At 42.4% G+C, this 14,569-nt stretch overlaps 2 protein-coding genes and 1 long non-coding RNA gene across 8 annotated transcripts in view; 2 read left to right on the top strand and 1 right to left on the bottom strand.

The window, feature by feature from the left end:
- The window catches only part of MYOM1 (myomesin 1), a 139,493-nt gene extending 137,097 nt beyond the window's left edge, over nt 1–2,396 (top strand). For all 6 annotated transcript variants that reach the window (XM_043508036.1, XM_043508037.1, XM_043508041.1 and 3 more), the window contains 2 exons: nt 611–755; nt 1,331–2,396. In XM_043508036.1, coding sequence (XP_043363971.1) covers nt 611–755; nt 1,331–1,542 — 357 coding nt within the window. In that variant the 3' untranslated portion in view covers nt 1,543–2,396. The remainder of the gene's footprint in view (nt 1–610; nt 756–1,330) is intronic.
- A 6,560-nt stretch (nt 2,397–8,956) lies between these two features.
- LOC122458718 lies at nt 8,957–10,151 on the bottom strand. Its single transcript, XR_006278904.1, has 2 exons — nt 9,761–10,151; nt 8,957–9,620 (listed from the first exon to the last, which is right to left on the bottom strand). It is a non-coding gene; the product is annotated as an uncharacterized LOC122458718 (long non-coding RNA).
- Nucleotides 10,075–14,569, top strand: part of LPIN2 (lipin 2) — a 77,527-nt gene continuing 73,032 nt past the window's right edge. Inside the window, exon 1 of the mRNA XM_038393304.2 lies at nt 10,075–10,336. The gene's annotated coding sequence lies outside the window, so the exon portion shown is untranslated. The remainder of the gene's footprint in view (nt 10,337–14,569) is intronic.

Genomic DNA, 14,569 nt, shown 5'->3' with positions numbered 1-14,569 from the left:
GAAATTTAAATATAAATGTTGCCAATGAATTTGATACTTTCACTTAATATGATATGAAGCAAATTGAAAGCTGATAATTAGATAATTCCATTTTGGGCCCAGAATTTACACTGTAATTATAAAGCACAATTGACTAAACCTGTTCCAAGTTACACTTTTGCATCATCAGTGAAATCAATAGGATTTCAGAGGTGTAGCTCAGAGCATAGTTTGGCCATTTCTTACTGGAGTAGTAGATTAACTAACTAATCTTTCTTGCAAGTATAGGTTTAATACAATTTCATTTTTCTTGCAGAATTTTTTTTCTCTCCAAAAATCTGTCCCCATCGTTCCTCCACATATTTGACACAGCTACAGGGAATATTCCCATTATGAATGGTGTAATGGAGAGCATTAATTAGATACACTGATAGTCTACTAAATAATTGGCCAAATTCTGTGCCTCTTCACTTCAACAGGCATTATGTATGTATATCTGGATGAAGAATTTAGACTGATACCTATTTCCAAATATATTGATTATAGGGGATCTATCACTGCTGTTTAAAAGAGAATTTCTGATGCATCTGCATTTCTTGCTTGTGCATTCTTTGTTCTTGCTTTGGTACAGGTGATTGTGACTCCTGTGATGGCACAGATTGGCATGGTTATGCATGATACTGATGTGCAGGGACCTAATCTAAATACAATAACTATAACTAAAAGGAAAAAAGCAACTGCCACAAGTAATTGTCACAATGAAGGGGAGAAAGAAGGTAAGAACTCCTTCATTAAAATGGGTGCAGCTCCAAGAAGAAAAATAAGTCTGACATTATGCTCTTAGAAGTCTATGCAGATCATTACTTCCTAGATATGAGTTCTTAAACCACATATACATAAAATGGGCAAGATTTTCAAAAGTGACAAGTGTTTAACATGCCTAACTTGAGATGCCTGATTTTCAGAGGGCTGGGTGCTCCAGACTTTTGGAAAATCAGGCCCCTTTTGGTGTCTGAAGTTGAGCACCCAAAATCACTAGTCACTTTAGAAAATCTTGGCCAATGTTCTTATGTGAGTAAATGTTTGCCGGTTCTGTCCCTTAGTATACAAACTCTTTAGGCATGGACCTGTTTACTTACATGTCCGTAAAGGGACTAGCTCACTTTAGACTCTCTATATAAAATTACAACACGAGTTCTAGTGCAGAACCTCCTTAAATAGGTGTGGGAAGAGGGAAAGGAAGAGAAAAAAGGTCATAAACAAAGCTAAAACAAATCAACACTCTACATGCCTTTGTGTTATGTCAAGCAGAGTAAATATGTGAGAATCCGTATTACTTCTCCTATATCAGATTTTGTTAAGCCACATGTAGAAGAGATTATTGCTACCGAAGAGACACCTGATCCAAATGAAATCCTGATTGTGGAAGAGGGAGACGATCAAGAAGGTAGCTGGCAAGCAGCCAAGGAGAGAGATGTGAAGTCTACAGTACCAGAATTAATTCTTCATCCCACAGGACGCTTGATTAGACAGGGAGAGAAATCAGTGGAAACACCTGAATAAAACTATGATGTTATTGTATCTCTAACTATGATTTTATTATGAAATAGATATTGATCTTGTGTTGAACTTTCATAGGATTTAGCATCTCCATAATATATTTACAGAAAGACCTCCTAATTCTGCTTATTACCCTTGTAACGGCTTCAAAACACACAATGGGTTGTTGGGTTTTTTTCGTTACATTCACATCTTAATGTCATTGATTAAATACATTGCAGTTGCTTCTAAATATTCTTTAAAATGTATCCGGCTGGCCAGTGATTCAGGCTTTGATAAGGTGATTCTATGCACTGGAACAATCACAGGTGCGATTAGAAGACCTTATGATGTATCCTGTCAAGAAGCATCATATTTACTACTCTGAAAAAGGCATGCATTGATATTGTACAGAGTTATGTAGAAGGATTATACCAATTCATACTAATCATCATGCTTTAGAGCATTACAATATTCATACGTAAGTCAGTGATTCAAGTTTGTGCTAAGGAGTCCCAGATCTCTGGCCACTTAGATACCTTTGCATAAAAATGGCAGAAGTTGAAAAGTGGATGCCTAGAACCAAGGTAAAAAGAACAATGAGTTCAAAATGTCTTTTGTTGATTTACAACACAAGCTTAACCTTTTTTTTTTTCTTTTCTTTTCTTTTTTTTTGGGTGGTTACTGGTATTTGGATAACTCATAGCTTTGAATTTTGTACATTTCTATGGAATGTTTTTAAATTGATTTTAAGACCCTCAAGGCCAAATTCTGCTTGCTTTACCCAGGCGAGAAGTCCCCTTGGTTTTCTCTGAAAGTCCAGAGGATTATTATCCAATTAAAAGAAATAGGCTCATAACATATTTCCAGGGTATAAGCTCTATGACAAATTTTGGAATATTGAAAAACATAAACATTGGCCATTTTTAATGAACTTGTACAGAAATATATTCAAGAAAGAAAAGTTTTTAGAATTTTTAAATCATTTGCTGATACTTTGATGATGCTTATTGAACAGGGATCCAATGGCCCCATGCAGCTCCCATTAGAAACAATGGAAAGACTCCCAGTGACTTAAATGCTAGTAAAATTGGGCCCTGTTTGGAGGCAATTTGAGGAAGTTTTCACTTTGGCAATGCTAACAACTTTCCTGTAAACAAGGTGGATGTCACCAAACAAACCAGAACTTGAACAATTTAGGATGACCCATATAGAATGATTCATTCTGAGAGACAGCAAGTTGCCAGCAGATGCTAAATAACACATAGCAAAATATGGATTAAGCAAGAAATTCAGAAAACAAAACAACCCCTAAGAATGCATACATCTCAGACTGAGCTATTGCTAAGACTGTTCCCACCAGCTACATTTACTGTTTGACACATAGGGCCTGGTTCACTACTGTATTCTGTTTTACATCATTGTAACTCCATCAAATCAATAGAAACCTGGAGTAGCACACGGGCAAATCAGGCTGACAAGTCATATATGCTAGTGTAGCACTGGTTTGATACAGAAACACTGAAGGGAGTGATTCTACACTATGAGATTTTTTTAAATGGCAACTCCAATGATACAAATGTTGTTAGGCATGTATTGGCTTTTGACTGCAGCAGAAACATGGTAACTAGTCCAGAGGAGAAATAATGACTGTATCAAATCATTGACAGGTTTCAGAGTAGCAGCCGTGTTAGTCTGTATTCGCAAAAAGAAAAGGAGTACTTGCGGCACCTTAGAGACTAACATTTATTAGAGCATAAGCTTTCGTGAGCTACAGCTCACTTCATCGGATGCATCCGATGAAGTGAGCTGTAACTCACGAAAGCTTATGCTCTAATAAATTTGTTAGTCTCTAAGGTGCCACAAGTACTCCTTTTCAAATCATTGAGTGAGAGAGCAGCAGCTAGAGGAACTCTGCCCTTTAAAAATGTCACTGCTGTGCAAATATTGTCATTTGCTGCTTGTTTTGTATACTTCTTAACTGTTCTTTATTGTTGTGATAATTTGAAACTTGCATAATCTTATCAATCGTTCTTTAAAGCTCTTCAGGGCAGGGAATCTGTCTTTGCCTGCATCAAAGAACCATGAATATCTACGGTGATAAATATAACAATGATGCAGGTTTTTGCCATTCAGTGCCTGATCCAGCTCTTATTCAAGTCAGTAGGGGCCTTTCCATTGACTTGAATGTTCTTTTAAGGCCTAATTTAATGGCCATTCTCAAGTAGCGGAAAGCTCAAATTTAGGCTATGGATATCAATGACAGAATTCTGTATTAACTTCAATTGAAGCAGGATTGGAAACTTACAGAAGTTTCGGTTTAAAACAAAATAGCTTGTTGCTGTTTTTATAAAAGCGCATGGTGAATTGAAAACGAGGATTTTTTTTTTTTGCTTTGTCATTGAAAATATATCAGGATTTCTGTTTTGTTTTCTTTCTAATTCCTCTACAAAGCTCAGAAGACAGACACAACAGTATTCTGTTAGGGCATACTCACTAACTGGTATAGTGTCATTATTAGAGGTGAGTGAAATGCAAAAGGTAAAGATACAGCAAAAATGGTGATAATTAAATAAAATCTTTAAAATTATTTTAATTACTAACTTGGTGTCATTCACATAGGCAAGAAAGTGCTTTTAAAAATAAATTCTCTTTTTATCTTGTTTCTGTAAAACTGATTGCATGACCCTAAACTACTTACAATACAACTCAAATAAAAGAACTGTTGAGTGTACTCAATTTACCATGGTATTGAATACATATTTTTCTTGTGTTTTGAATATTTTAATGTGAGAGCTCATTATATGCTCCATTATGCATGATAAAGCATGGAATTTTGTTCTTTTGTCCTCAGTCCATTATATGATGACACAATGTGAATTATTTCTATATCCTGCAGTCAGACAGGTACAGACATTTGTGACTATGGTTGCCACTTTTCTAATTGCTGGTAACCAGACCCCAGAAGCCCCACCCCCTTTTCACCTCTTCCCCTAAGGTCCCGCTCCTGTCACTTGCTCCTCTCCCCCTTCCCTCGCTGTATTGTCTCCACCACCCTTTGCCCTCCCTACCCCTCCACCCAGCTTCCCTCAGCTTTGGGGATGTCACAAGAGCTGCTGCAGCCTGCAGGTAGGAGTCAGCCCTGGCTGAGCAGGTAGAAGTTGGCACCTGGCACCTACCCTAACCTCACGGTAACCGCACTTTTGGTGTCAGTACATCTGACCGGACACAGCCAGATCCCCTTTTTTTTAATCAGACTTTTCAGTCAAAACTGGATACCTGGCAACCCTAAATGGCACCCAGACACAGAAGCCAAAAACCAAATTGGGTAAAACCTGAATAGGTGACAACCCTATTTGTGACTGTATTTTGAAAACACATCCTGATCATTAAATGCTTTTGTATGCCTTTTATCATCTAAGTATCTCTTTCCTGCACACATTGTTCTTCATATTCTAGTTTACAATCCTATCATAAACTCCTCCCTGATGGTCTAACAACTGGATTCAACAACATAGGTACTGAGTAGTTCCAATAAAAAAAGTGAGAATGTTGGACATCTGTGGTATATGATCACCTCCCAAAACTTTAAAGTGTACATTTTAAAGATCAGAAGAGAGGAGGCATGAAGAATTTCTCTTTTCTATGGTCCAGTCAGGAGGGTCTGGTCCTTGCTTATATGCAATAAATACATACAAATATATAAATACAAATAAGTATTTATATTTGGGGTGTTATTGTGGGAAGCCTAGACTGTAGAACTGGGTTTTGCATTTCACTCCAGTGATGACTCTGTGGTTTTTGGTTTTCCTGATGTCTTGTGGGAATGAGTTCCAGAGTTCAAGATTTGTTGACCACTCATCGAGAAATCTCTGGCTATGGACTCTGACTGGTAAAACCTAATTTCATAATACAAAAAGGCCTATTTTTTGTGTCAGCCAGCTGCAAATTGAGGAACAGTACTTAAACTAATTAGCATAAATCAGAGTTTCATCCTGAATCCCTGAACAACAGCTATAAACTAAATACACAAATGATACTCCATTTAAGCTACATTTCTATTTACTTAGAATGGCTGGAAAAAAATCTCCACACAGATTTTCCTACGGTGGAGAAGTGAGGCAAAGTGATGTTTACGACTCTAAAAAGGAGCAAAGAGTAAAAGAAAACATAAAGAGGAAAATGTTCATGAAGAAACTGTTTGGTTCTGTTCAGGTCTTACACAGCTGAGAAGAATTAAGAGAACAAGGAATGTGGGAGGCTATTAGGAATAGAGATGCATAAAGGAATGGAAAAGAGACATCAAGAGAAATACGCCCTTAGGGTGACTTTTTCCTTTGGTTTCAATTATGTCTGTGTCTTGTCCTCTTTACTCATTCTTCCTCTTGCACCTTTCACATGCCCTTCTTTTCCCTCTAGTCTCTCTTCTCCCTTCTTTATCCTCTTTCCTTCTCCCTTTCCCCCATCTCCTATCTTCTCCACTGATTCCCCAGTATGTTTCTACTCACACAATTACTCCAATTGAGTGAAATTCATTTTAAAATCTCCATCTTTAAAGGTTTTTGCATTCAAAATCATCTTACAACATCTATTCATAGCTAGATTATAGATATGAATAAAAGCAGAATGGGGAAGAACCACCACAAGGTTAAGATGAGAAAGGGGAAAGTGACAAGGGAAAAGTTTCAGCCTTTTTCCTGTTGTAAGCATACCAGTGTTTAAAAATCCTGAGGGTCCTATTAAGGAGAGTCCTATTAAGATTTAGGGTTTTCTCATTACTTTAAATGTTTTATTGGGGAAAATGCTGGGTGATGAATTCAAGAAGAATGTTGACTCTCCTCTTACCAGGCGATCTGGAACACTGCCCCCTTCTCTCTCTGCTCCAATGATTGTTCCATTGTGGACAAATATTTAAATAAGTCACTAGGCCAGTGAGAATCACTCTGTGGCCCAGTGTTAGGGTACCCACCTGAGAGACGGAGTACCCTGGGTCTCTAGTCCAACTGCTCCAGCCATTCTTTCATTATTTATCCACAATGCAACAACTTCAACAGGACAGACTGAGAGAGCAACTTATCAGCATATCCTATAACCTCCCCCATCCAAATCCTTTCTTGCCCTCTAGCAGGGATGGGGGGAATTGAACCTGGGTTTCCAATAGCCCAGGTATGTGCACTAACCACTGGACCAACAGTTAAAGTAGGTTTCAGAGTAGCAGCCGTGTTAGTCTGTATTCGCAAAAAGAAAAGGAGTACTTGTGGCACCTTAGAGACTAACAAATTTATTAGAGCATAAGCTTTCGTGAGCTACATGAAGTGATGTAGTGAGTTGTAGCTCACAAAAGCTTATGCTCTAATAAATTTGTTAGTCTCTAAGGTGCCACAAGTACTCCTTTTCTTTTTAGTTAAAGTAGGTACTCTCTACCCCTTTTTTGTGTTATGTGAGGTAGGTTCCTAACTTATTGCCTCATGAAACATCTCTAGGAGCCTATGCTGTCTGACTAGAGGCAGCAGGTTCCCATTCGTAGATTGCTAAACAGAACTAGATGCTTCCCTGAAGCTTGGACTTAGGCACTTATAGCTGACAGAAGGATGGAGATTAGCACACATCCCTGTTGTCGGCATCTCACAAGTGCTAGCTTAGGTGGCTCCTTGCCTAGCGTGCTGGCTTTTGTAGATGGCTGTCTGAGACATCTCTCTTCCCATCCATTGTATAGGGAGTCTAGGCACCAAACTCAGCTTTGTGGATCAGTTTCCTGTGATTATGTAGGCAACATGATGCTCAGTCTTGCAACGCCTAAGTCCCTTCACAGATCCCACCTAGTGTTCTGAAATGGATGTCCCTATGATCAGGAACCTCTTTTCTGGAGCTGTTTGATAGCGTGCCAGGAAAAGGTTAATGAGTGGCTGTGGACTCAATCAGCCCCACTCTGCTATACCTACTGTAGGGCTCAGGCTTGCTGGGAAAGGATGTAAGGGAGAGGTGTGGATCACAGCTCAGCGAGGGACTGACTGGGAAGGAGAGCAGACCTTCAGCTCTCACTCTGTGGGAGAGGCCTAGCTGGGGGAAATGGCAGAAAAGAAGGCTGCCTGCCAGAGCTTCCCTCAGAGAAGATAGATCTGATGTGGTACTATTGTCTTTTTGATTTGCTACTGATGACTTGCCTGTGGAGGCTCGTGGTATCCTGCCTGAAGAGGGCAACAGCCAAATAAAAAACCTTTTGTTTCTTTAGACCTGACTAAAGTTTTGGTAGTGGTTTGTTCAGAATGCCGGAGTGATCTGTGTCACAGGCTGAAATGGAAGGACTAAATTATCAGTTAAAGTGACACACCACCTGCCGGTAAAGATTTTTCTGCCATCTGAGCAGTCAGTCAGTTGCTGGATTTGTTCGATGTTATAATAGGCTCTAGCTTAAGATTTCATTTTGAGAACAAAAAGAAGAAGGGCTTATTTTCTGGAGTGGGGAAGAGGCAATTAAACCTTTCTGGTGCCAGAAAGGAGATTCCTCTTAACTGGAAAAGCTCCTTCTGTTGTGTGCAGCAAAGATAGTATCATGGATTGAGGAAGAAAATACTTTTATGGGGATAAACACTAACATGCTTATCTTGCCCTTATCCAAAGTTGAATTAAGACATCAAATAAGGAACATAACTAAGAGTAATGGAGGGAAAACCTGACTTAATTTAGGATGAATGTATTTAACATCTTTAAATCTTAGTTCCCAGATACCATATGTTCAGGAAAGATATTATTAAAATATAGCTGTCATAGTTGTCCTGACATTCTATTCAAATGGGTGGTTCTTTAGAAAACCGCAGCAGCTGAAACAGGCGTATTTGTGCAGCAGCGAAGGAGTGAACATTAACCCTACTGACTTGAGTGAGAATTACAAGTATGTATCTGGGATGCAGAATCTGACCCATAAAGTTTTCCAACACTGACTCAATTGCTGATGTGAAAAAGCAACATTATCAAGAAGAATTAGGCTTGAAATTTGACCTATAACTTTAAAACGTATATATATGTGCATAGCCTATGCAATTCTGTGTATGTTTTCTAAATAAATACTTGGCTATTTGGGGCAGGGACTGTCTCTTATTATGTGTATGTACGGTGCCTAGCAAAATGGGGCTCCAGTCTCAGTTGGGGCCTGTGGGCACTACCATAATACAAATAACTAATCAGTTTTACTGAACTCTAAACCAGAGGAGTGAAACATCCAGCTCACTTGAGGTTGCTTGACAAGTTCAGATTCTATAGAATCTAAGTTTTCATTGAAAAAATTCAAGCCCCTCATGGCTGCAGAGATAATTTTCACAGAATGAACCAAGTGTAGACAGTCTGAATGAATAGCTCTGAGAAGTGTGAACGCTACCATTCCCTTCTTTTCATCTCATTGGGTGTTAATAAAGCATAACAAATGATGACTCTAAAAAGGTAAGCATTAAAACATTTTATTGCCTGTAACAGAAGAGGATGAGGAAGTGAGTGGAAGTGAAATCTATGACACAGAAAAAGTGCGTCACACAGGAGTGTCGGTAGGAAAATGAACTTTATTTGCTGGACCCAGTATTGTCAACTGAGTCAAGGTTGCAAAAGATACAAGATAGTGGGGTCCGAATCCTCTGATTCCAGTGGCTACTTTTACAAATAGGAAGGGGAATTAGGGGCTGCTGCAGGGAGGGAAGTACCAGGTGGAGAAAGGAGGTAGAGGGGAGACAAGAGAAAGAAAGAGGAAAAAAAGAGGAGATGGAGAAGAATGAGAAACTACGGGCAGAAACAGCGGTGGTGCTGAAGGAGAGCATATTTTTTCCAAAATTACCAGGAAGGCAGCAAGGCCCATCACTAATGATATAACTAAAAGTTTAAATAATTACACAAAGGCCACAGCAGGCAGCCTACCCATTGTCCTTGCGCAAACTCCCCATCCCCTGTGAGAGAAGTAATGTGGGAGCTAAACACAAATACAACCCCCTACAATGGCTGTTACTACAAGCACAGAGACGAGAGCGTCGTTCCCCGTCTCTCTGTCCGTCCCCGCCCCGCCCCGCCCACTCCCCCGGAGCTTTGGTTTGCAGAAGTAGGGCAATGGACAGAGACACCTTTTTTGTCCACTGCACCCGATGAAGTGAGCTGTAGCTCAGGACAGCTGATGCTCAAATAAATTGGTTCGTCTCTAAGGTGCCACAAGTCCCCCGTTTCTTTTTGCGAATACAGACTAGCACGGCTGCTACTCGGAAACCTTTTTTGCCCAGAGAGAGGCCCTGCAGCAGTCATGATAATGCAATGGCAGACACCCACATGTGCAGTAGTAATGAATTGCCATGACGGACACACTTCTGCAGAGGATCGAACACACACGCCCCGGGATATGCAGCGAGGCGTTAACAGCCGCAAGGCATGGAGACAGGCAGCAGCGGCGGCGGCGGCGGCGGCGCGCATCATACACAGCAGCTTGCCCACGGCCCCTGGCGAGGGAAGGCAGCGGTCCGCAGGGCGGCTCTGGGACACGCGCACACTCACGTTGATAGCCCCTCCCCCGGTTGCTGTCGCTAATGGGCGCGTGGTGCTGCCGCTCGCACGTCGCAGAGGCGGCGAAGTTCCGTTCCGGGCACGCGCCCCAGCTGCGAGCGGGGTCACGTGGGGCGAGGCGGCGGCGCGCGGCTCAGCTGGGTGGAACTGGCTGGGCTCGGGGACCTGGAATCCCGCTTCAGCGCGCGCGCGCCTGCTTCACGGGCTCCCGGGGCAACCGTCGCTCCCTTCCGCTCGGCCCCAACCGCTGCTCCTCGGCGCCGCCCGCACCCCGCCGCGGCAGAGGGTAAGCGGAGGCACGGGCTTCGCCGGGAGGTTTGCTCCGGTGCCCGGCTGGGGCTGGGTGTCCTCGCGCCCGCAACCCCCCACTAGCCCGCGGCGGGGCTGGATGCGGCCAAGGGTCCTGCCTCCGCGGTGCCCCGGCCGCTGCGGGGACAGGAGCGGCTGCCACCTCATCAGGGTGCCGCCGCCCCGGGCGAGCCAAGGGGGCTTCCTGCCTGAGCGCTGCCGTGGCCAGAGGCAGAGCCGCCCGTGCTCCCAGTCGGCCTCGGCGGGCGAGCCGTCCCCGGGCTGCCGTACGGGCGCGAGGGCAGCGTGGCGGGGTTGGGGGCGGGTCTGTCTGGGCGAGATCCCGCCGGGAAACTGAGGCCGGTTGAGTTGAAGCTGCTGGAGTGTGACAGGGGCCGCGCACCGCGACGCTGCGGGGGGAGCCGGATCCGCACACGGGTCCGCGTGAAGCCCGCTGGGATCCTGGCCTCAACGGGCCAGATAACGGGCCGTTAATTTGAAAAATGCTTCGCGAAAACAGCTGCCAGCCCCTGCCCTTGGTACCTCTGCACCTCTTACGGGGAAGTTGTTGAACTTGTTTAGCTGCGGGGCATTTTTGCCGTGGTTTTCCTGGTGATGTCCGTTGTGTAGCAGGGGATGAAGTTATGAATCACTTGGCGTGCACTGGCTGAGTCGGCGTTTTGAGCGGCTGCCAGCGACCTGCTTTCTCTGAGTTGTTGTATGCAGACTTCTGCAGCTTTCCTCTTAAGCCACCGTGGAATACCTTTTGAGAGCTTTGATGCCTCTGAGCAGGGCTGGGTGACAGGGTGTTTTGAAACCTGTGGACTTGGTACATCAGGACATGATGGTACAAATGCCCACTTCTTGTCTATGCATCGGTTCCATAATGGCTAGGGAAGCTATGGCTTCCATCATGGCTAATAAAGCTACACAGGAGGTGATGTGTACATCTGATGATTTCTAAGTACTGCACATTCTTATAGGATTTAGTAGTCAGGGCTGGTCTTGGGTGGTGTTTTGTCAATCACGGCAGAAAATGTTTTCTGTCCTCCCCAAACATCACTATGCTTCTCCTCCCTTCCCACTCCCTGAAAAAAACCCTGATTTGGCAGAACCCTGAGATATTCACTTGGCACTGCTGTAAGTAGGCATGGTGTTGTGTGTTGCCAAGTTGGGATTCCCTCTGGGGAAAAGGAGGATTGCATCTAAGTAGTTTCTTAACAATATGATGATGTGTGCAGTGTCTTTTTGAGTGTTAACTAGTTAATGTTTGTGAAATGCATTGAATGTGAAAAGCAGTGTATCCAGACTCACTTGTGATGGTTTTTTCCTAATGAGTAGAGGGAATGTTCTGTCTCTCACTGGTCTGTGTACACCATTGCATCTTAGATAAAGATCCATTATACTTCTCAAAGATCCTCCAACAAAACCAGGGAAGACCAGATTTGATAAACCTGATTTTGAAGATAAAAATAAGTGGTCTTTTTAAAAAAAAAAAAAAAAAATCCTTAACGTATTTACTGCTTTACACACCATAAAGGAGCAAAAAGACCTTAAACCCAATCAAAAATAAAGCCCCTTGTAGGTCCCCTTTAAATGATGTCTAAAGCTTTTTGAGGGCTGTGTAAAGGAGGGGCAGTTTTAACTTGCATTTAAAGAGGCTTTAGTTCTTGCCATTAATCCAAAGGTTCTTGAACTGTGGTCTGTGGAACACTTGCTTGTGGTTGATGGAGATGAGATTGGTTGCAGTGTTGCTGCTCCTGTTTCTAACTTCTAAACAGCATGAAGACAGTTGAAAATATTTGCCTGATGCTACTTTTCTGTGAAAACAATTTTTGTAATTGCTACAGGTATGTTACGTGATTTTACTGATCACCTTCCTTTCTGTCTACTAATGTGAATAGGAGAGGGGGTGGTCCATGAACACTCTCTGCTATGGTATGGGTAACATTCTAAAAAGAATTTTAGAACCCCCTAAACTAAACAAAGGAAAAGAGATGTCTATAAATGAACATAGTTACTGAGGCTGTCAGCTGTTGCTTGAATTATTGACGACATCATCAATGAATCTTCTTGGATTTTACTTTCAGAATACACCAAAAATAAACCTAAAAGGAGTGGTAAGCAGCAGTAACAATTAATATAATTTTACCTGCTAGTATCTGAGTGCTTTGTTTTAAATATATTAACATTTAAGTTTGATTCATCTGAAGAAGTGGTGTTTTAGCCATGAAAGCTTATGCCCAAATAAATCTGTTAGTATTTAAGGTGCCACCAGACTCCTTGTTGTTCTTTGTGAACTTTGCACCATTTTTTTGAATATGGAACATTTGATTGTATGTCTACTTGTTTACACAACCCTCCCTTTTTTTACATGCAAATCTTGTAATGCCTGTATATAGCAGGCTTTTGTCTGCCATAGTATTCTAAAAGGCCTATTTGTTTGTGTAATGGGTATTTATGGCATACGGTGGACATGCACACTTTTGCTCATCTCTGAAATTTTGGCTTTGTGGATTTAAGAAATCTCCATTTAAAATGGGCAACTATAACACTTAAAATGTAAAAAAGAAAAGGAGTACTTGTGGCACCTTAGAGACTAACGAATTTATTTGAGCATAAGCTTTCGAGAGCTACAGCTCACTTCATCGGATGCATTCGGTGGAAAATATAGTGGGGAGATTTATATACACATACAGAGAACATGAAACAATGGGTTTTATCATACACACTGTAAGGAGAGTGATCACTTAAGATGAGCTATTACCAGCAGGAAGGAGGGGGGGAAGGAGGAAAACCTTTTGTAGTGATGATCAAGGTGGGCCATTTCCAGCAGTTAACAAGAACATCTGAGGAACGGTGGGGTGGGGTGGGGTGGGGGGAGAAATAACATGGGGAAATAGTTTTACTTTGTGTAATGACTCATCCACTCCCAGTCTCTATTCAAGCCTAAGTTAATTGTATCCAGTTTGCAAATTAATTCCAATTCAGCAGTCTCTCGTTGGAGTCTGTTTTTGAAGCTTTTTTGTTGAAGTATAGCCACTCTTAGGTCTGTGATCGAGTGACCAGAGATATTGAAGTGTTCTCCGATTGGTTTTTGAATGTTATAATTCTTGACGTCTGATTTGTGTCCATTTATTCTTTTACATAGAGACTGTCCAGTTTGACCAATGTACATGGCAGAGGGGCATTGCTGACACATGATGGCATATATCACATTGGTAAATGCGCAGGTGAATGAGCCTCTGATAGTGTGGCTGATGTGATTAGGCCCTATGATGGTGTCCCCTGAATAGATATGTGGGCAGAGTTGGCAACGGGCTTTGTTGCAAGGATAGGTTCCTGGGTTAATGGTTCTGTTGTGTGGTTGCTGGTGAGTATTTGCTTCAGGTTGGGGGGCTGTCTGTAAGCAAGGACTGTCCTGTCTCCCAAGATCTGTGAGAGTGATGGGTCGTCTTTCAGGATAGGTTGTAGATCCTTGATGATGTGTCGGAGAGGTTTTAGTTGGGGGCTGAAGGTGATGGCTAGTGGCGTTCTGTTGTTTTCTTTGTTGGGCCTGTCCTGTAGTAGGTGACTTCTGGGTACTCTTCTGGCTCTGTCAATCTGTTTCTTCACTTCAGCAGGCGGGTATTGTCGTTGTAAGAATGCATGATAGAGATCTTGTAGGTGTTTGTCTCTGTCTGAGGGGTTGGAGCAAATGCGGTTCTATCGTAAAGCTTGGCTGTAGACAATGGATTGTGTGGTGTTATCTGGATGAAAGCTAGAGGCATGTAGGTAGGAATAGCGGTCAGCAGGTTTCCGATAAAGGGTGGTGTTTATGTGACCATTGCTTATTAGCACCGTAGTGTCCAGGAAGTGGATCTCTTGTGTGGACTGGTCCAGGCTGAGGTTGATGGTGGGATGGAAATTATTGAAATCCTGGTGGAATTCCTCAAGGGCTTCTTTTCCGTGGGTCCAGATGATGAAGATGTCATCAATGTAGCGCAAGTAGAGTAGGGGCATTAGGGAATGAGAGCTGAGGTAGCATTGTTCTAAGTCAGCCATAAAAATGTTGGCATACTGTGGGGCCATGCGGGTACCCATCGCAGTGCCGCTGATTTGAAGGTATACATTGTCCCCAAATGTGAAATAGTTATGGGTGAGGACAAAGTCACAAAGTTCACTCTCTGCATAAAAGAATAAATGGATACAAATCGGAGGTCAAGAATTATAACATTCAAAAACCAATCGG

Source organism: Dermochelys coriacea, chromosome 2 (assembly GCF_009764565.3).
Source record: "Dermochelys coriacea isolate rDerCor1 chromosome 2, rDerCor1.pri.v4, whole genome shotgun sequence".
Lineage (NCBI taxonomy): Eukaryota > Metazoa > Chordata > Testudines > Dermochelyidae > Dermochelys > Dermochelys coriacea.
The sequence above is the reverse complement of the archived record's forward strand: the minus strand, read 5'-3'. Positions and strand labels throughout refer to the sequence as shown.